General features: G+C 37.2%; 3 protein-coding genes across 5 annotated transcripts; all 3 read left to right on the top strand.

Moving 5' to 3' along the window:
• Window positions 1-264: 264 nt before the first annotated feature.
• Window positions 265-13,246, top strand: REV3 (recovery protein 3). 3 transcript variants are annotated; one of them, XM_059584671.2, is made up of 19 exons: window positions 265-473; window positions 1,029-1,111; window positions 1,567-1,624; window positions 1,990-2,039; window positions 2,164-2,276; window positions 2,366-2,408; window positions 2,605-2,673; window positions 3,103-3,205; window positions 3,363-3,530; window positions 3,623-3,714; window positions 3,812-4,192; window positions 4,584-6,201; window positions 7,434-7,658; window positions 7,749-7,799; window positions 7,888-7,964; window positions 8,065-8,229; window positions 9,199-9,341; window positions 10,322-10,910; window positions 11,158-13,246. In XM_059584671.2, exons 1-19 carry the CDS (start codon window positions 362-364, stop codon window positions 12,976-12,978), a joined length of 5,961 nt encoding a protein of 1,986 aa, XP_059440654.2. In that variant the 5' UTR covers window positions 265-361; the 3' UTR covers window positions 12,979-13,246. The 3 variants fall into 3 exon arrangements, with proteins under 3 accessions (XP_059440654.2, XP_088368859.1, XP_088368853.1); XM_088512733.1 differs by lacking the exons at window positions 9,199-9,341; window positions 11,158-13,246 and having other exon boundaries at window positions 10,322-10,462; XM_088512727.1 differs by lacking the exons at window positions 265-473; window positions 1,029-1,111; window positions 1,567-1,624; ... (10 more) ...; window positions 7,749-7,799; window positions 7,888-7,964 and having other exon boundaries at window positions 8,054-8,229.
• Window positions 13,247-14,052: 806 nt separating this feature from the next.
• LOC132173097 (zinc finger (Ran-binding) family protein) lies at window positions 14,053-18,655 on the top strand. Its single transcript, XM_059584672.2, has 5 exons — window positions 14,053-14,852; window positions 15,109-15,226; window positions 15,495-15,847; window positions 16,301-16,399; window positions 16,920-18,655. Exons 1-5 carry the CDS (start codon window positions 14,203-14,205, stop codon window positions 18,238-18,240), a joined length of 2,541 nt encoding a protein of 846 aa, XP_059440655.2. The 5' UTR covers window positions 14,053-14,202; the 3' UTR covers window positions 18,241-18,655.
• A 992-nt stretch (window positions 18,656-19,647) lies between these two features.
• Window positions 19,648-21,419, top strand: LOC132171470 (translationally-controlled tumor protein homolog). The gene is made up of 5 exons (XM_059582789.2): window positions 19,648-19,858; window positions 20,428-20,501; window positions 20,653-20,781; window positions 20,871-21,028; window positions 21,132-21,419. The coding sequence occupies exons 1-5, from the start codon at window positions 19,831-19,833 to the stop codon at window positions 21,247-21,249; spliced, it is 507 nt and encodes a 168-aa protein (XP_059438772.1). The 5' UTR covers window positions 19,648-19,830; the 3' UTR covers window positions 21,250-21,419.
• Window positions 21,420-21,660: the final 241 nt, after the last annotated feature.

Here is a 21,660-nt window from a genome sequence, read left to right as displayed (position 1 = left end):
ATCAGAACTTGAAAACTAATTTTCAGAAGCAAGCTAGGGACCACAAACAAATATTATGAAAAGTTCTGTAAAGAATAAAAAATGGGGATGGTACTGTATTCTAGTCTTCTAGAGTACAAAACTACAATTTCATAAAATTATGGGGAGAAAACTGCTATTTGAACATACTCTAGAGTAAAAACTGCAATAGCGTTCCACAGAAGCTTTTTGATTCTTTTAACCGCCCTCTCCGTTGCGCCAAATATATGCACTTTTCATTTCCCTCAAAACCCCTAGTTCAAAACCTTCTTCCTCTTCCCCCTTTCCTATTACATTCCCTGAGACAAATTTCAGGGCATTTCTGTAAATTCTGAGAGAAACTATGGCGGATTCGCAGTCGGACGCGAATTTCTTCAGCGTACGGATCGTCTCCATCGACTACTATATGGCCCCGCCGATCCCAGGCCTCGATATCTGTTATAGTAGCTTCCACGGTACTACTGGAACCCAAAACGATGTTGTATAATTCGGTTTTTGTTATTCGTTGTTTGGGAAAGAAACGATATTTGTAGCAAAACTAACGTGACAATTTGGCTGCGTAGAAGATGATTTTGAATGAGATTTTGTTTCCTTTTCTTTTCCTTAGCTTTCTCGGCAATCAAACGGAGGTTTAGGGTGTGTTTATCAGTTTTTGTTTTTGTTTTTGTTTTTATTTTTTATTTTTTGGCTTTCGCGAAGCGAAAAGCCATGGTTCCGGCTTAGCGAAATGCTAACATTGACTGGAGGTTTTGGTTTTCTCAGGCGCTAAACAAAGTAACCTATGAAATTTTTTAGTTAAATTTTTAGCTTTTCGTTTTCTGGGAAACTAGACACAGGGTTGGTAATTATGTCAGGCAAATTCCATTCATAGAAATTAATCATACAGAATTTGTGTAATAAATGATGTGGAGTGCAGAATGCATAGATATGTTATTTTGTATTATTTTTTGTTGTTAGGCTTACACTATCTATAAATTCGCTTCGGTAATTTGATTCTTGAATTTTTGAAGGTGGGAAGGTGAATGAGGTTCCTGTTATAAGAATATATGGATCTACACCGGCTGGTCAGAAGACTTGCTTGCACGTTCATCGAGTAATATCATTGCTCTGTTTGATTTGTACGAAGAAGTTCTGGGTTTTTCTTTAGTTAATGTTATGAAAAAGCTTCGATCAGCTCATATGCAATACTCGAAATAGACATATCAAAACCTATGTAGTTACAAGGAGCTTCCCAGAATAATTCTGTGCTAGTAGCTTGGTTATGTGGAGAAAAGAAGATAAAAGAAAGGAATTTTATTTTCCTCTTCTTTTATGTTCCTTAGTGGTGAATCGAGCATAGTGCCAAGTAAACTTTACTTATATCAAGCATTTATAATTTGTAACTTGAATAAATGTCTATGAAAGGAATAGAGAATGCATGTTATGTAAAGCAGGGAATTAAATATGGTAAATGTTAGTACTCTGTTATGCCAAAAAAACCTAGTGAATCTTTCTTTCTCTAATAGTAATCACGTTACTGGACTAAATTGTCCATATTGTTTCTTGTAGGTTTTACCCTATTTATATGTGCCGTGCACAGATATCTCGCTTCAATCGGACAAAGATGGTACATGATATTTCTGTAACTAAGCCAATGGCAAAATATTACATTATGTTGCCAATCCTAATTAGTCATGATTAAGGTTTTCTTAGGCTGATACTGTGTTTTCTATTTTTCTTTTTAGTTTTATTTTGGATGTAGTGTCTTTTTTAGTCCCGATGTGAAATTTGGTCTACCTATATGCTAGATTGATCATTTCTGTAAACAACTTACAGTTTTGACTTCTTTTTTTTTTTTTTTTTTTTTTTTTTTTTTTTTATGTTAAGGTATGCTGTGGTTTTTGCTGTCTGGTTTTCTGCTCTATCTATTCTATAAATATGATTCATATTTTGAATTGCAGAATTAATCCTTTTTCTTGTTCAATTGCATAGGTGATGCATACACAAATGCTGTATCTTTCGCTCTTGAGAAAGCTTTAAAGGTATGCTTGGTTGAAACAGGTTATGTTCTGACCTTGCTTGCTATTAGGTGTTTCTGGCAGTTGTCCTTTGGATTTATAATCCTGCTAATATCATGTCAATTTACTTTGATTTGAACTCTTATAGCTTAAAGGTAATGCTGGTTCAAAGCGACTACATGTGCATGGTTGCAGCATCGTGCGAGCAAGGAAATTTTATGGTTACCATTCATCTGAAGAGCTTTTTGTGAAGATATATCTGTATCCAAATTATATCCCATCTCATATAGTTCTCTATACACATGTAATAGTCTTGAAGTATGTTTATTGAACACCTTGACAAAGTATAGCTATTATCCACATGATGTCTCACGTGCTGCCAATCTTCTTTTGGTACGCCTCTTGAACCTCTGACTGATGCTCAGTTGTTTGGATCTTTTTGTTCATATTTTTTTCATAAACTACTTTACATATGTTTGATCACATAGTGGAGCTTTTTTCATTTGCGGCTGCTATATTTGGCTTACCTTGTTTGGCTAATGTATTGTGGCATTAACCTCCTACTACTTTATTATATTTATACTTGTAGAGTGGTGCAGTTCTTGATAAAAGTTTGCAGCCCCATGAATCACATATTCCCTTTATTCTCCAGTTTCTGGTAAATATTTCTCTACATTTAAATCATTGAATTGGATATATATATATATATATATTTTATTCTAAGAATTAAACATGATAGTGTGGTTCCCAAAGGAATTACTGTTTGATAGGACACTTAGACAATATGGGTACTTTATACTTATTAAAAAAAAAAAAGGGTAGTTTATGATGAGAAATAGCATAATCATCCGCTAGGCAATTGGCATTAGCTTTGGGTGGGTTGGGAACATGTTCACACTTGAATCCCACCAACTTTGTGCACCTATGACACATGTATGAGGTGGGTCCCATTGTGATGCGTGTGGCAGACTCACAATTGAGTTGCTCATTTCTCATGGAATGTTCAAACACTTAAATTCATTTACCATTTTTCTTCTTTTGTGTTTGCCTTTATGTCATTCAAGATCTAAGCTTTTCTTTTTGCTAGATTGACTATAACTTGTACGGAATGGGCCATATGCATTTATCAAAGATGAAGTTCCGCCATCCAGTACCCGATGCTTTCTCACTGAGGAAATGTGATCATAATGGTTAGTGTAGACAGCATATAAGTTGACTTACATGCCTACTGATTTCCAGATTATCTTTTATTTTCTTTTGCCAAATGCTTATGGGATAAGCATAAATGTGTCTCTGATGTCCATAATCATTGCTTTTTAATGAGGTGTGAATCTTAACATTAGGAAGACCCAAGTTGTGATGCATCTTTATGTTCACCAATATGGATATCTTCAACAATTCCAGCTGATTGGATGTGGCAATTTCCTAGTGAATTTGAGGCTTCATCAGATCAGGGCATTCCTTTCATTAAACGTCAAAGTGTTTGTGAACTTGAGGGGGATGCTTCTATAGATGGTCTGTTTGATATCAAGTTATATCACTTTTTTTTTTTTCCATCTCTTCCTCTTCATGTCATGGTAGAATTGTTCTTTATTTGGTTTTTGCAGAGATTCTTAATCAGCAGTTTAAAATTTATTCATCTCTTTCACAAACCCATTCAGATGTGAAAATGGTCCAGTCACTTATACCAATTTGGGAGGTCTGTTTTAGTCACATAAATTTGCTGTTTTTTTTTTATGTATTTGTTGTCATTTGGTATTCTTTGGTTGTTCATTTGGTGAACTTTTGTGTTTTAGGAAGAGTATGAAAGGACTGGAACACGTGAGGTGGCAATGCCTCCTGATCCTGGCAAACCACTTCAACAAGATGTTCTTAGAACTCTATCACTGGGTCTTGAATTTGAGAACAAACTTATTGAATTGTGTGGTGACGCAATAACATCATCAACTGTTGAGGGAAATTTGGTTGGACTTGGACATGTTAACACTGACAATATAGAAGTAGAAGCTTTGAAGTGTTCTAAAGAAACAGAAAAAGTTGGATCTTTGTCACCACAAGGTTCAATATGTGAAAAAGAAGATGGTACCAAATCTATTGAAGGGTGGGATATTAGTCCTAAACCATTGTCTACTAATGAAATGCGATCCTCGGCAACTACTGAAACACTAGATCCAAAGGTAATTTATCATGATTTGAACTTCCTTTTCATCTAATAAAATTATTTTATTTATTGAAAAATGTAGTTGCTCATGATTTTGCATGTCTATCCTCCTGGATGTTGGGGCCTTTTAACTTTTAAGCATAACTTTTCTTTTGACCAAGTGACTTGATTCGAGGGCCTGGGCTATTTTAGTTTATATGGACACAAGCAGCAATAAGAGTTTTGAATGCCTTTTGTTTTCTTCTTAAGTGTTTATTTACCTCTCTCTCTGTCTCTCTGTTTTTAGACTGAGATGATATTCAGAATCCATGTAGTTGTACAACAATGTTATTTGTTCGGGTATTGAAATAATATAATTAGTTACTGGATTTCTCTCCATGCATTCTTAAAATCCATGTGTTTTCCAGGCTGCAGATAAGGAAGCCCTTGGTCTTCTAAGGTGGCTTGCTACTTCTCAGGCTGCCGAAGATATAAACTCTGATGATGAACTTGTTTGTGAGACTGTTCTGAGTCCTTTGTTGCCTTCAACAACCATTGATAAGGTGCTGGAGAAAGCAACTATGGATTATGAGAGCGAGTCTCAAAAAGAGTGTCAAGACATTCTTGATTCAATTGATGACTTGATTGACTTTGAGGGTCTGAAGGAAAGAGCTTTACATCCTTCTGATCAGAATCATTCTCCTCTAACTTCATCAGAGAACATGATTCCACAAGTGGATGGCTCTGGGGATGAACTGTTCTCAACTCCTTGTGCTGGATCAACTGGAAACTCATCTGGAACGGAGATGAGGGCTGAACTTGAAGGGTCTTTGGAATGCCACACACTGCAGGATGTTGGTGGAAGGTTCACCAGTAAGCATAAAAGAAAGCAATCTGTATGGGGCTCTTTACCGTTTTCCACGACAAAAAAGGTGAATAATGACTTGGAACCTGTTGGTTTCCACAAAATTGATTCCTGTGTCCATGAAACTAAAGCTCCTGAAGATACAAGTTGCTTGGCTATTAATGAAGCGGGAAGTTATGCTGCTGATTTTATGAAAAATTCAGGTACAGATGTTCGTGATTTAAAGGAATCAAGTCGTTTGGTTGGATGCTCTGTGCGGGATTTGATGAGGAGAAAGCGAAGCTACCGAGTTGAACCACCTGACTGTGGGTCTCATAGGGATAAAAGGGTTCTTTTGGAAGGGGAGCGAAGAGATGGCATAATTCTCTTCCCTAGACAATTAAATGACGAGCTTGAAGTTGAGTCTCTCAACTTGAAGCAATCTCTTACAGGCCAACAGACAGATTTCCATAAAGCTTGTGAGGCTAATGTGACACCTTTGGATTGTTCCGTCTATGGTAAACACCCTCTTTTTTCCAGCAGTGACAGCTTGTCGCAACATAGCAAGTTGAAAGATGGAAATTTTGGTTCTCATGAAAAAGTTGCTGTTGAGGTCGGCATAGTAGCTACCACTGGACCAGTGGATTTCACAGTAAAAGGCGCATCTCAAGTGCATACTATACCACGGGTTTGTAAGCCCAACAATGTAGATTCTGCAGCTTCCATGGGCCATTGTGAAATTTGCAATGATAAAGAGTCTGACTTGGGTGCAACGGCCATGACTAATGAGAGATTTCCGCTAAAAGATGCTGCTGCTTCAAGCTGTTTGCGAACTGGTCTGATTGAATGTAAAGTATCTCGTGCACATTGTTCTATCTATGAAAGTGGCCATAAAGATGAATCGTCTCTGGCCCGTGTACATAATAAATCTTATGAGAGTGTTCTAGGCACAAACACCACAACTGATTCAATGGGTTTACTAAATGAGAATTGTGGTGGTGGAGAACAGGGAAGGGATTTTGTTTTTTCTGGGCTTGGCAACTCAGAGTCCATAGTTGTCAACACACAGGTGAAATGTACCAAACTAATTGGCATGACCTTCTCCAAGAAACCCCCTATTGCAGACTGGGCAGATGGGACATCTGAAAATGCTTCTTTTCCACCTACCTCTGATCCAGAGGAAAATTATGAGGGAACATCAGGTTGCATTTCTGGTTTACTCCATGGCATGCAATTTCTTTTTTCCTTTTCTTTTTTTCAACTTCTCTTTTGGCTTAGAACAAGCTCCATTTGTGCTGAATTCATGTTGCAGTTTATGATTTAGATAATAATTCATTTTGTTACTCAAAAAAGTACTTATTATTTTCTTCTTTTTCATTTTTTCTTCTCCTGTTTTTGGTTAGGTGTTGCATGGGTTGGGGAGGGATATGGAAACTAGGGTGCCAGCATATCAGGGTTTCAAGATGATATTGGTCATAAATTATGTACTTTGCTTTGACTTGGATTGGTACTGCTTATGAGAATATAACTGGATATTGAGAGTATGCATCTCTACGCAATTCAGCCTTGGAAAGTGGAGAACTCTATTTTAAAAAGCTTTATTTGATAAAACTTTAATAATATATAGTACAGTATTGAAATTGAAAAGATTTGTCATATATAACCAGGATATCACAAGAATTAAATCTTGAAGTAGTAAGGAAAATTTAGCATCCAAATTGAAACCCCTAAAAATTCTTGGACAGTGAACATGCGATCTTTGTCAGAGGACAATTTCGCCTTTTTACATCCTTAATCCATTATAAACTTCATCCAGCCAAATTGAGTCATTATGGTTTCATTTATTTGACAAACTTGTCTGAAGGCTTTGCTTTTTCTAGTCCATTTTATATTTCATGTGTAGGCAATAAATAGTATTTGTTGTTGCTGTCTTAATTAACTTAGAACATTGCTGCCCCTAGGGTTTGTAAAAACCTTTTGGATAAAAATAAGATATTCCACTCTAGGGTGGTTCAGTGTTGTTACAATGAGACAATATTAAGAAGAAAAGGGTAGGCCCAATGAATTTTGCAGAGTTTTATGCTCTTTTTTTTTTTTTTTTTTTACATTCTTTTTCCTTCATACAATTCCATATATATAGTAGCTTTGTTTGCTATTTTAGATTTTGGGACAGCTCATAATTGGACAGCTAATAAAGGAACAAATCACCCTTTTCTAGAACGTGAACACATCACCTTCTTCTAGAGCATGGACATGTCAGCTCATACACACATTTGCTCTAACAAGTATGCATTCTTGATTATATTTGTCCTTTACATCAACAAAATTGTTGATAAAACAAGTTCAGGTTTCTGTAGGATTTATGTATTCGAGTTTGTGGGTTTCCTCCATATTAGGCACTAATCTCATCTCACATATTACTTTTTCTTTTAAGGGAGAGGCTTGGATGATTTTCTCCCTTTTTTTGAGAGGGACTGTGGAGAAGAGAAAGAAGTACTGGACAAGCATGCTGGAAATAGTGACTCCAATTCTGATCAAGTTGTCATGGGTGTCTCTACTCACTGTCAAAATGATGGCTCTTACTTGTACCTTTTAACACCCGTATATTCACCTCCTTCTGCAGATAGTGTATGTAGATGGCTGTCATGTGAGGATGAAGGTTAGCTGAAAATATTAATTGCATTGACTTCATTATTTATTTATTTACTTTAAATTTATGAAATCTTGCTCTTTGGTTTTGGGCCTTTAGGTGCTTCTGGAGGGAACAATGTAGCATCAGTGGAGCCATTACCATTGAAAGGTAGAACTACTTTAATATTTCTTGGTGGGAAAAATAACACTTGATTTTGGCAATGAGAAACTTCTTATCAATTTTGAACTCTTTGCAGGTTCATCTAGCAGTTTGGTTGGTTCACAAAGTTCTTTGCCTGATGATTATGACAAGGCTTTGCCTGAATCTTGTTCTGTAAGTGAATCCTATTCTTGATCTTTAGTGTTATGAGAACCCCCAGAAAACTTAATGCTGAAAGGAGCCCATTTGGTGATGAGGTGACAACAAAATGCAGGGAGGAGGTATTGTGAAAGAAAAAGTATGTGTTGGTTTCGCAGAAGATATATCTCAGATTTCAGGGCCACATGGGAAATCAAGGCCTACCCCGCTTAGTCAAAGTGGATTTCGGGACCCTGCAAGTGTTGGTGGTGGTCAACAATTGACATTGTTAAGTATAGAGGTATTAGTAAATATCAGTCTTTTTTTTTTTTTTTTTCAAGTTTGATATTTTTGTAAAACTGAATTTGCATTTTTAATTTTTTTAATAGATATGTTATCTCAAACTTAAATCCCCATGGCTTTGCATATTTCATATTTTTTGTGATTATTATGAAAACTCTTCCATGTTGCTGTCCGAATAAATGTTCATTGTATAATTGTGGTATCCATCGCAGTTGAAGGTTGATCTTTGAAGTATGGAGTTCGTACTATCTAATGCTTAGCACTATGATTACACTTTAGTGATTCAGACAATACATCCTGATTATATTTATTTATAGTATAAAATATAGGGCACCATCTTACTGTTGCCAATGTCAGTTCTGTCAATTATTTAATCAATCAATTTGATTTATATGAGGGAGGCTTGTAAAGAAAAGCTTTGGCTTCTGGCCTTTCTCAAGGAATATATTTGTAGATTTCCTTTCCCCTTTAAAGTTGTTTGGTGATGGAATTTCACTACCTCCAATTTTAGACTAGTAGTTGCTATTACATTATGGGTTGTTATCTATATATGAACCAGTTGTTTATTGGTATCTCCGACGTGTATCTCTGGACTAAGGATTTTTTCAGTACATGAAAAGGAGAAAAAAAATACACTGGTCAAGATCTTGCTCTTTACTCAGAATCGTTTGGATTATATATCCAGAGTGGTAAATCTTGGTATACCGAGACTTTTAACATATTTAAGGAGTAGATTAATGTTCATTCGTTTAATTAAGAATGGTTGCTTTCCACTTTTGCTGCTTTCTATAACCAGATGATAGAATTTTATCTTTGCTTTGCTTTTGGAACAAATGGCCTATCAAAGATTTATCTTTAAAGCGTTATGAGTTTTCCTATTTTAATCTTTTATTTTTTATTATTCAAAGTTTTTAAAATTTTCATTGAAAATATTCACTTGTTTAAACATGGATTTGATGGGTGATAGGTGCAAGCAGAATCAAGAGGAGATCTCAGACCTGATCCTCGAGTTGATGCCATCAATATTATTGCTCTTGCTATTCAAACTGATACTAATTCCATTACTGAAGTTTATGTGCTTTTGTGTAGTAAAACTGAAGCTGATAACAGGTAGGGTTGATAATAATCACATAGAGATGTCATGCAATTTTTCTTTCCACTGCTTGTTTTCTCTATTGAGTGTGACTTGATGAGCTTACTTTTCTAACCGAAACTTTGTGATTTAGACATTGTTGATGAAGTGTGCACGGGAAAATTCATAGTTCTTATGTTCTGTGGTTTGTTTTCTGTTGGATTTGTGAATGTAGGATGTTGAAAGGTTATAATATTTTGGCTCAAATGCATTTACTCCCCTTGAACTTTCACCCAGCTGCACTAAAAACGCTGAACTAAATTTTTAGTCAGTTTTAGCCACACAAACTTAGAAGAAGATGCAACGAGACTTTTTTTAACCTTGTGCCCAAATTCATAATGCGGAGTCAGCATGTAATGTCATGGTCACTGAAATGCACCTAAGGGCATTTGGAAGCAACTCTCATTGCCCGTGCCCATGAGAAAAGAAACACAAAAAACAAAAAAACAAAAAAACAAAACAAAACTCCATTGTTGATGTTGTAAAATGGTGACGAAATCTCTAGCACCAAAACAAAGGTGGATTTGTTTAAGATTGATGCTTCTTTTTATTTTCAAAGCCTGCGCGTTGTTTCAGTTTTGAGTCTCCTCTGCCTACTCCTTTTGATGAAGAACACACAGCTAATATTAATTTCTTATGTATCATCCTGCATGGATGTTCCTTGTATAAGATGCGTTATGTTCTTAAATGTAATTGTTCTCGCATGTGCATGTACGTTTGTGATTTTCACTAGTGGTCACTTTTGATTTTCGATGTATTTGATCAATCAGTTAATCTGGAAATTAATTAGTTAGTTAATGTTGTGCACCTGTACTTTGCTGCCTTCTGGAATTGCATGCTTGGTAAGGACTACTTTGTGTTCCATGCCACATCATCATTGGATGCCTTTATTATTTCCTCTGTTATGGAGCGTCATTTTTTCTAATTGCTTTTCATGCCCTTCTTCATCTATTTACAGGAGTCTAGATGGAATATCTGGCTGCAAGTTGTTGGTTTTCTCTGAGGAAAAGTACTTATTTAGTCACTTTATGAAGATTGTACGTTCATCTGACCCTGATATATTAATGGGTTGGGACAGTCAAGGTGGTTCTCTTGGGTTTTTGGCAGAAAGGGCTTCACATCTTGGTATAGCTTTACTTGATAACATATCTCGGACACCATCTGAGACCAAGATGGCTGCTGGAGATTTGGATATTCCTGAGAAAGGACTTCGTGATAATATATTAACTGAATCAATTACTGGTCCTATAACAATAGAAGATGCAATAATTGAGGATGAATGGGGACGAACTCATGCCAGTGGTGTTCATGTAGGTGGTAGAATTGTCCTGAATGTATGGCGATTAATGCGTGGTGAAGTGAAGCTTAGTATGTACACAATGGAAGCGGTAGCTGAAGCTGTGCTGAGGCGAAAAATTCTATCATTTCATCACAAATTACTGACAAAATGGTTTTCTAGGGGATCTGGACGAGGAAGATTTAGATGTATAGAGTATGTGATAGGGAGAGCAAGATTGAACCTTGAGATAATGAACCAACTTGATATGGTAGGGTAACAAACTTTGTCAGTTCTAAGTGTTGCATATAGGTTTGCATGTCACTGCTTTATCCGGCTTTGGGTTTGGGTTTTATTTTGTTTGTGTGTGTGTTTTTTAAAGAAAAGTGGCACTTGCATATGTTAACCAAAGTATTTCTAATATGTTTAGTTCAATTGAAAATCTAAATTATTCTTGGATTTCTTTTCTTCAACTTTATTTTCCTGATTGAATCATCTTGATGGATGTGATTTTGCAGATAAATCGAACTTCAGAACTTGCACGTGTTTTTGGCATAGACTTTTTTTCGGTTCTCTCTCGAGGTTCACAATACCGTGTTGAATCCATGCTTCTGAGATTGGCACATACACAAAATTTTCTTGCTATCTCCCCAGGAAGTCAGCAGGTTGCTTCTCAACCTGCAATGGAGTGCCTACCTCTTGTAATGGAACCAGAGTCTCGTTTTTATGCAGATCCAGTTGTTGTTTTGGATTTTCAGTCTCTCTATCCGTCAATGATAATTGCATACAACCTTTGTTTTTCTACTTGCCTTGGCAAAGTTACACCTTCAAAGGCAAATACACTTGGGGTAAGTTCCTATTCACGAGATCCATATGTTCTACAGAGAGTGAAAAATGAGATACTGCTCACTCCAAATGGTGTTATGTATGTATCTCCAAAGGTCCGTACAGGCATACTGCCCCGTTTATTGGAGGAAATATTATCAACTAGAATAATGGTGAAACAAGCAATGAAAAGGTTGCTTCCCTCACAGCAAGTTCTTCATAGGATATTTAATGCAAGGCAGCTTGCTTTGAAGCTGATAGCAAATGTGACATATGGCTATACAGCTGCTGGATTTAGTGGTCGCATGCCTTGTGCAGAGATTGCAGACAGTATTGTTCAATGCGGACGAAGTACTCTCGAAAAGGCAATTTCATTTGTGAATGCACATGATAAGTGGAAAGCTAAAGTTATTTATGGTGATACTGACAGCTTGTTTGTCCTCCTCAAGGGACGCACGGTCAAAGAGTCTTTTCGAATTGGTTATGAGATTGCATCTGCAATCACTGCAATGAATCCAAATCCTGTCACTTTGAAAATGGAGAAAGTTTATCATCCATGCTTCCTCCTTACTAAGAAACGCTACGTTGGTTACAGTTATGAGAGCCCAGAACAGACTGAACCTGTATTTGATGCTAAGGGTATTGAGACGGTCCGCAGGGATACATGTGAAGCTGTTGCCAAAATGATGGAGAAGTCGTTGAGACTCTTCTTTGAACATCAGGACATTTCTGAGGTTAAAGCATATTTGCAGCGTCAATGGAGCCGGATTTTATCTGGCAGAGTTTCTCTTATGGATTTTGTTTTTGCCAAGGAGGTTCGATTGGGCACCTACTCTACAAGGGGCTCTTCGCTCCCACCAGCCGCAATTGTCGCCACTAAAGCAATGAGAGCTGATCCCAGGGCAGAACCACGCTATGCGGAGCGGATACCTTATGTCGTAATACATGGAGAACCTGGTGCCCGCCTGATTGATATGGTTGTGGATCCAATGGAACTTTTGGCAATTGATTCCCCCTTCAGATTAAATGATTTATATTACATCAACAAACAAATAATCCCAGCTTTGCAGCGGGTATTCGGACTTGTTGGAGCCAACTTGAACCAGTGGCTTATAGAGATGCCCCGTCCGGTCAGGGAAGCCTTTGCTAAACGCCCCAGCTATGCTCCAAATCCGCACAGAACCCGAATTGATTATTACTATCTCTCTAAACATTGTATACTTTGTGGCGAGTTGGTTCAGGCATCAGCCCATCTATGCAATCAATGCTCGCAAAATGGAATTTCTGCAGCTGCAACAGCTGTGATAGGAAGAACTTCAAAAATGGAGAGAGAGATGCAACACCTAGCTGCCATATGTCAACATTGTGGAGGTGGAAACTGGAGTGTTAAGTGCACTTCGCTAGTATGCTCAGTGTTTTATGAGAGGCGGAAAGTTCAGAAAGAGCTACAAAGTCTTTCTTCTATTGCTGCCGACGAAGGTTTCTACCCAAAATGTATGGTCGAGTGGTTCTGAAGGGACATAAATTTTCTATAAACTGGTTTGTAAAAAATTCATACAAACACTCATTTAATAAAATGACATGTGTCCCGTAACATGTGAAGTTTATTTTTAATAACATATTTGTCCGTTCTGAAGGGTCAGTTGCTCCAATAAGTCACCCTTGAACTATGGAATAGGAAGAAAGTGGTTGTGTTGTAAGTTGATTTATGTGTGTTTTAATGTAATTTAATCATTTGTTGCTGTACAAAAATAATGAAGTTTGAACTACTTTGCTGTTTCATGTTTGTGTCTTCCCTGTGTTGCCCATCCAAAAAAGGAACTATGACAATATCTTGTTGAAATTTCGAAATGATGTAATTCAAAAATGTAAATCTGAGGAAGTTGCTCTCTCTCTCTGTCGCATGGGCCTCATTAGCCCTACTCTTTTCTTTTGGGCCTTTTCCCAGCATGGCCTCACAAAAACTCAAGGCCCCAAAATGTCTTCATCCTTGTAGCAGCGGACCAAAAGAATTTAAAACCAAAATTCGATATATATTTTAGCTATAAAATATATATGAATTTTGTTTCTTGTTAGCAAAAATTAAATCTAGGAAAAAGTACACTTTATTCTTAGGTTGGAGGCAATTTTTAATTCGCCTTCCAATGTTTTAATTTTTTTAATATACCTCCTCAAATTTTTAATTTTTTGCAATTTGACCGATTATATCTCAAACTTTTTATATTACCCATAATTTTTTATTTTTTATAAAAAGTTTTTTTTTAAAAAAAAAAAAAACATTGGAAGCCACCCATTTGGCCATCAACCATTTTTGTACTCTCAAATTTATTTATTTTTTAAAAAAATAAAAAATTATAGACAATATAAAAATTAAAATAAAATGGCCAATGAAAAATTAAAACACTAAAGATTAAATTAAAAATCGCCTCAAATTTAGGAATAAAGCGTAATTTTCTCTTAAATCTATCTTATGCATTTGTTGGATCAGCTTCATGAGAAAAGAAATTGTTATTTCAATTCTAACTCATTTGACAAAACAAAAACAAAAAGGAAAAATAAAGAAAGAAAAAAAACGCAAAAACCCATTTCAATTTCCATTTCCATTTCTTCTGAAAGTGGAACCCAACAAAGGGTTTAAGCCTTCTTCCCTATGCCTCTCTCTCTCTCTCTCTCTCCCTCTCGTTCATGGAGGGTTTAACACTCCAGCTCAAACCCTAAACCCTCTGTTTCATACTCAAATGGCACAAACCCCATTCTCTCTCCTCCTCCTCAGACGACTCACTCTCTCCTCTCAAAACCCCAAACACCCTTTCCTCCCCTCTCTCCTAAAACCCTTCTCCACTTCCCAACCCTCCCCATCCTCCTCTTCAGAGCCACCACCAAAACCATCCTCCCTTTCCTCCCGCCTCAGCTTCGTCTTCGACCAAATCGACGCCATCGGCAAACAACAGCAGCAGAGCGTCTCCCAGAAGGACCAAACCCTCCAGCGCATCCGGGCCTGGCGCCAAGACCGAAAACCCCAAACCGACCCACCACCCCATTCAGAATCAGAACCATCACAGTTAGGGTTAGGCTTAGGGCTCAATAGCAACGACGAGGATGCTGCCTGTTCCATGGTAAAGGAGGAGGAGGAGAAGAAGAAGAAGAAGGCGATGGTGGAGGTTGTTCACCCGTGGCCGGAGTGGATTGAGTTGATGGAGAGGTTGGTGGGGCAGAACTACTTTGATCATAGGAGGAAAGACGAGGACAGCTTGGTCCAAGAGCTGGGCTTCGATGCGGCCGAGATTCCGGCGGTGGATGATGATCTGGGAATCGATTTTACCAAGGATTACAAGGCGGTGCAGACGGCGTGCATCAATTTCGGGAAGGACCGGTTCGATATTCTGAGGTTTGTAGTATTCGATGGTCTTCTGGAAAATGGAACAAAAAGAAAGCATTACTTATTTTTTCCACTCAACAATGAATTTGAAGGAAAAGTGGGACAATATCAGTAGATTCGTGTTAGACTGGATTACTGAAACCACTAAGTACCCTCTTTATTCTCTAGGACCCTAGGTTAATGTTGTTAATGCATGGAAAGGGTAACACTATTGCATTTCACACCACTTTGCTTTGCAAGTGCTGAGACAGAAAATTAATTTCAGGTCCTTGTCGAGACAGGATATTCAAACTTTGGTTGGTTTTGGGTGCCCAAGTGTGGACAAGAAGGTGGTTTTCTCTGCAAAACTTTTGAGGAAGCGCGTCCAACTTGATGAAGGAGATGTGAGTGTTACTTTTTTACCTTGTTTTGTGTTGAGCATATTGCTCGCAGATTTCATACAAAACTGAGTTATGTACTGACATCACTGTTGGCTCTTCTTTCCCACCCTCCCCCTATTTCCCCTCTTTCTCTTTTGTTGCTTAGCATTTCTGTCTTTTAGCGTTATTCTAGTTTCAAGATTCTTTGCCTTATCCTCATACCTATTTATATGTGTAGATGATTGTATATGTGATTATATAATTGCATTCATGACGGTTATTTGTATGTCAGGTTTGCAGTTCCTGCAGTTTGAGGAACTCCTGCGAAAGAGGATATTTGCTTACCAACAAAGAGGATGAGGCACGGACTATTGATATTATGCGTGTCCTATTGGCTTTTGGTTTTGACCCCATGAACGGATCAGTAGTCAATAAGGCTCTTTTGAAACAAAAGTCTATCAAAAATGTTGTCCGTAAGTTGTTACATGAGGTTGTCAAGTTGAGCTCAGTTCCAATAGACCCCAATCTTCCTCCCCCAGTAATAAAAAAGCCCCCACCAAAAGTCAAGCAGGCTCCTCCCCCTCCAAGGAAACGAGTTGGACGTGACGATGTTGAGATGAAAAGAGGAGACTGGCTATGTCCCAAGTATGTCTTATCTAAACTTCTTTTATCTGCTCATGGCCAGGCCAATTATTTTGTTCTGTTATCAATACAAGGGTTGTAATTTTTCTGAGGATGAGTATAAATTCCCGTGCAATTTTTCATTTCAAAATATATGAATGTAGAGCCCTGTCGATGTGATTTTACACATGATTTTCATCTGCTTGCTTAGAAATATCTGCAACCCACTACAACGTGCTTTCAAGGCAGATCCTTATTTTGTTCTGTTATCAATTCAAGGGTTGTAATTTTTCTGAGGATGGGTCTAAATTCCTGTGCAATTTTTCATTTCAAAATATATGAACGTAGAGCCCTGTCAATGTGATTTTACACATGATTTTCATCTGCTTGCTTAGAAATATCTGCAACCCACTACAATGTGCTTTCAAGGCAGATCCTTATCAACAATTAAAGATGCTGAATACTTGCTGTTCTCAGGTGTGACTTCTTGAATTTTGCAAAGAATACCATATGCCTACAATGTGATGCCAAACGTCCAAAGAGACAGCTGCTTCCTGGAGAATGGGAATGCCCCGAGTAAGATTCATTCCATGGCTATGTTCTTTTCCCCTTGTTCTTGCTGATATTATCTTGAAAATATATTTAGGATTAGTTGGCTGTATTGAATTCTATTTGTAAACTATGATATGTTTGCATGTCAATCTTATGCTATTTGTGCACGATCATGGGTTTTAGGTTCATTTAGGTGCATGCACGGGCTTCACGATTTTGTATTGGTTTAATTAGGGAATAATTAGATATAATTTGGTAACAGAGTTGGATAATTAGAACAAAATTTTTGACATTTTCTGCTGCAACTGCCTTCTCCCCTACCTCCCTCCCTCGCCGGTTAACTCTTCCTTAGCTTCCAATGGAGTTAATGGTTATGATAATTACTCTTCACTGTCACCTCCTTGGAACCTGAAAAACGTTGGTTCCTGATCCCCTAAAAAAAAATTCAATGTGCATTGTAGATGAACATCTATATTTCTACACAGCCAGCTTTAGAGCTTTAGAGTTTATTATATCCCTTATTGTTGGTTTTGTTATTTGGCAGGTGCAACTTCTTAAATTATAGGAGAAATATGGCATGTTTTCATTGTGAATGCAAGCGCCCACCTGACGGATTTATGGAGAACAAGATGCAAGAAAATCAACGTGGTCCTAGAACAAGGTTGGAGAAGACTGCTCAGCGGCAAGAGGTTTCTAATGCATGGAATTTTGATTTTGATGACAATGAATCGGATGGGGCAGATGTTGCCACTTTTGAGTATGCGGATTCTTCTGTTATGGCTGAAGATTCTCCTTTAGATAACCAGGCCCATGGAGGAAATTTCCGAGGGCCTGAAGACAATTTTAGCAAATCTAGCAGAGTGCCAAGGGCCCATGAAAAAGAGTATTCTGATGGTGATACTAACAGACCTGGGATGGGGTTTGATGATTTTGAGGATGAAGAAGATAATATTGATAGTTACGAGCTTGAAACTCCTCATAACAATTCAACACGGAAGGCTTCTTCAAATGATTTTTCTGAGGCTGAAGGGTACTCTGGATCAGAAGATTTTGAAAGCATTAATAATAATGTGCCTGCTCGTGGCAGACCAAGTTCCTCATCTTACAATAAGCCTTCTAGATCTATGCGTGTAAATGCTGCTTTCTCTGGCTCTGAGGATGATTTGGATTCAGATGAAGATCTTTCAGTTCATCCCAACTGGAAATCTAGTCATGTTGCTGATTCTAGGCAGAGAGGTAGAGGTAGAGGTCAAGCAAGTCCATCCAAGAGATTAAGCTTTGGTTCTGATGAGGAACTTGGCCCCTACTCTGATGTGGATGATGATTCAGATGAGAATTTCAGATCCAGGCAAAAGAATGGGAATAAATTGGGTTCTGGAAGGAGGGATTTCCGGAGGAAAGGAAGTTCTGATGTCGACGATGGTCGCTTTTCTGGTCCAAAATTTGATAATGATGATATGCGCTCTTCTAGAAACAGACTGAGAGGGAATAAAGAGGAACCCGATAGAAGACGAAACAAGTCTCAAGGTCGTGACAGTAATAACTTCACAAGGGACACAAAATTCAGATCCGGTGGTAAGATGGGTAGTAGATGGAACACTTCCAATGATGATTTTGATGAACCATCCCAAAGGTCTCGAGGTAATAACCAAGGATCTCAAAAGAGTCGTCATGACGGGGGGCAAAAGAGGGATAGGGATAGTGATATGTGGAACTTTAAGGAGCGTGGAAGAGGAGATAGTTTTGGGAAGCAGCAGCGCGGAAGAGGAGATAGTTTTGGGAAGCCACAGCGTGGACGAGGAGATAGGGACATGGACAGGGATTCTGGTGAATTTAAAAACAGTAGGCGTGTTGTAGTAAGATAGACGTGAGCAATGGGATTAAGCAGAATCTCACTAATTGATTCTTCTAGCCTCTGACAGTGCCCAGTCACAAGATCCATATTAGTGAAAGAAGCCATATTAAAAGATTAGGAAGGAAAAAACATGTTTGGTTTCCTATCTGCCACCTCTGTAAAGTCAATTAGCAGATATTTGTGCTTCTTTTAAATTGGCCCGGGTATCAGATTGGTCTTCTCCTGCTGATTTGAGTTTGTCTGATTTTATTTGCCTGCTGGTTGCACAGAAATGGTGTACACTTTTTTTGTTCTTTCTTTTTTGGGGGGTTGGGTTATTTTACTTCTTTCTTCCTTCTTTTCTTTCTTTGCTTCAATTCAATATTGTTCCTGAACTGCTCAGATATTCGATTGGTTTAATGAGCAAGGTTACTGCTTTTGTAAATCTAATCGACAAATTTTGTAAGCTTCATTTGCAAGGTTTGCATTTTTTTTTTTTTTTTCTTTTTTGGGGGGGGGAGGGGGGGGGGGGGGGGGGGTCGGCGAATGATTACACATTTGTGTCAGTGCTAGAATCTTGATTACACATTCTATAAAAAGACTGATTCTTTTGATTTTTTGCCATCTTTCTTGGGCATTCGGGGTATTAACTTCAATGAAGCTTTTGTGTAATTTCGTTAGACAGTATGAAAATTTAGACAATTTTTTAGGCCAAAAATTAAAAAAAGTTCCAAATTGATTTTAGGCCAATTTAGTGACTTATTTACTAAATTGGGTTTATTTATGCCCAAAAATATATTTGTGAATATCAAATTTAGAAATAGAGTGATATGCAAAAAGTGATGTTTTTAGTGATGAATAGTGAAAACCGCTCGGGTCGGGAATTTTTTCTGAAATTGAGGTTCCTTGAAATTTTAAGAGTAGGTAGAGAATCTTAAGATAAGCACTACGAGTTTTTATTTGAATCAATCTGAGTCCTTTTGACTCAATGTTCATCTTGTCAAAGTTTAAATGCCAAAAGTGAACATAAGGTAATATACATTTAACACCCAATAGTTATTTAATATTACTAACCCACATATTATTATTCTAACTTATCTATTATTATTATTATTATTATTATGAGTATTAAATCTGTCTAATTAACTCCAAATAATATCACAATTTATTATTAATATTTATTCCATCAATATTCATATAAAATCTTAAGTTCCTTAATAATTTATGTCACGCCTAATATGAATATTAGGATAATTCTATCGTCAAATTAATATCTCATAAAATAATGAAGATTGAAAAGATAGTCACCAGTTGGAGTCTCGTCTTTTAAGTAGAGTCTAGTAGGAGTTTTATCTCCAGTAGGAGTCATGCAGGAGTTTTGTCTCTTTATCTCCTACTTCTCAGAGAAGTAGTAGTAGTCTATGTTTGATTTCTCAGAGAAGTAGTAGTAGTCTATGTTTGATTTCTAGTCAGAATAGGTTTATTCCTCTATTTAAAGGGAACGATTATTCAATAACAAGCATGCATAAATTTATCCCTCAACCGTATACGTATTCTTTGAAAGAGAATCGCGCGTCGAATCACAAGGTCGGTTTCGAATTCACGCTCTCACACTGCAACCATGCTAGTTTACCAGGATCTTCTCACAGGTAAATTAATTTCCGATTTATGTTTTCTGGCCTTAATTCTATTTAGGCGTGAAAGGGTGAAAGTTTTCGAATATTAATTAGATTCTCTATTTTTTTTTTAATTATTATTATTAATTTTGAGGATTTGGCAAATTCTGCCAATCAGACCCAATAGAGTTCAGTTTATCTCAATCTGATTTTTAGAGTGTTCAAAAGTTGGATTTTTCTCGTCTATTAGCTAATGGTCTGTCTAGTATATCTAGATTCACTCACCAAAGATTTTAGCGGATCTACACAGATCTACGCTATTCGTGACATATATGGGTTCACCAACGTAGATATGCTTTAGTATCTTTAATTGTTATTCATTGCTCGTGTCAATGTAAGTTATGTATATGCCATATATTGTATATAGTGTGGGTTATGGAGTTTATTGTTCTAGTTTCTTTGCTATGGTTTCTTAACTTTCCTGTGTCGTTAATGTTTATATGCTTGTGGTTTCTTAACTTACTTTTTTGAGAATGACCAAATTATTTTTGAAATATCATAACGTGTGAGCTGCAAACTCATCTTCACTGATGAAATTTCAGGTGACGAGCTTCTCTCCGATTCGTTCCCTTACAAGGAAATTGAGAATGGAATTCTGTGGGAAGTTGAAGGAAAGGTTGGAACTCTTTTTATTTGTTAGTTTTATTAGTTTTGTTATTAGTGTTTGTGCTTCTGAGGGGATTGAGAGCTTGAACCTTTGCGTTCAAAAATATGTATGCAAAGCAATTAGATAATCTAACTTTGGTGTATGCTTTGTTATCTGGCAGTGGGTTGTTCAAGGAGCAGTGAATGTAAACATTGGAGCAAACCCTTCTGCTGAAGGTGGAGATGAGGATGAAGGTGTTGATGACCAAACTGTCAAGGTTGTTGACATTGTTGATACCTTTAGGCTTCAGGTGAGAACGCCCACTGCTTTTAGTTGCTATTATCTTATTATTTCCCGCTCAGGATATATGTTGAACAAAAGGTTTTGTATTATTTGCAGGAACAACCTACTTTTGAAAAGAAGCCATTTCTTACATACATGAAGAGATACATCAAGAGTCTGGCAGCCAAATTGGATTCAGAGCAGCAAGTCTTGTTTAAGAAGCACATTGAGGGAGCTACCAAGTACCTTCTTTCAAAGCTCAGCGACCTCCAATTGTATGTGCTTTTCCTATTCCGAAAGTTTTCATAATTGTGCAGAATTACTCTTTCCTTTTTCTTCTTTTTTTGGGTTAATTAGTTGGGTTCATCTTTGTGGCAGTTTTATTGGTGAAAGCTTGCATGAAGATTGCTGTTTGGTCTTTGCATATTACAAGGAAGGTGCCACTGATCCGACCTTTATCTACCTTTCCCATGGGTTGAAGGAAGTCAAGTGTTAAACATTGGCCTTCTTCTTTAGTTTTGGTTTTAAGTTAGCTAGTCTTTTCTTTTACATTTCCCTTTGGTACCATTGGGTTAGAATGGTATAACTAAGAGTTTTGGTTTTTTAAGTGTTTTCCTGCTGGTGATATTGTGAGGATTTATATATAGATCGTGTGTTCTGGAAATTTGTTAGATGACCAATTATGGTGTTTTTTTGGGCCAATGATTTATTTTTCATCTTAAAACCTTAGTTGTATAAGAAGGCGGTATGTTTGGGATTGCGTTTGAGGGGCTTAAAAGTATTTTAACACTCAAAAAGTCCGTTTGAGAAAAAAAAAATATTCCTTTAAAAGTATTTTTAAGGGTCCAAAAAGCGTAAAAATGGTCAAAACGCACTTTTGGCAAAAGTTTAAAAATAAAGCTTTTGT

The sequence above is a fragment of the Corylus avellana genome, chromosome 1, assembly GCF_965113065.1.
Source record: "Corylus avellana chromosome 1, dhCorAvel1.hap1.2, whole genome shotgun sequence".
NCBI classification, from domain to species: Eukaryota; Viridiplantae; Streptophyta; class Magnoliopsida; order Fagales; family Betulaceae; genus Corylus; species Corylus avellana.
This window is presented reverse-complemented; position numbering and strand designations above follow the sequence as displayed.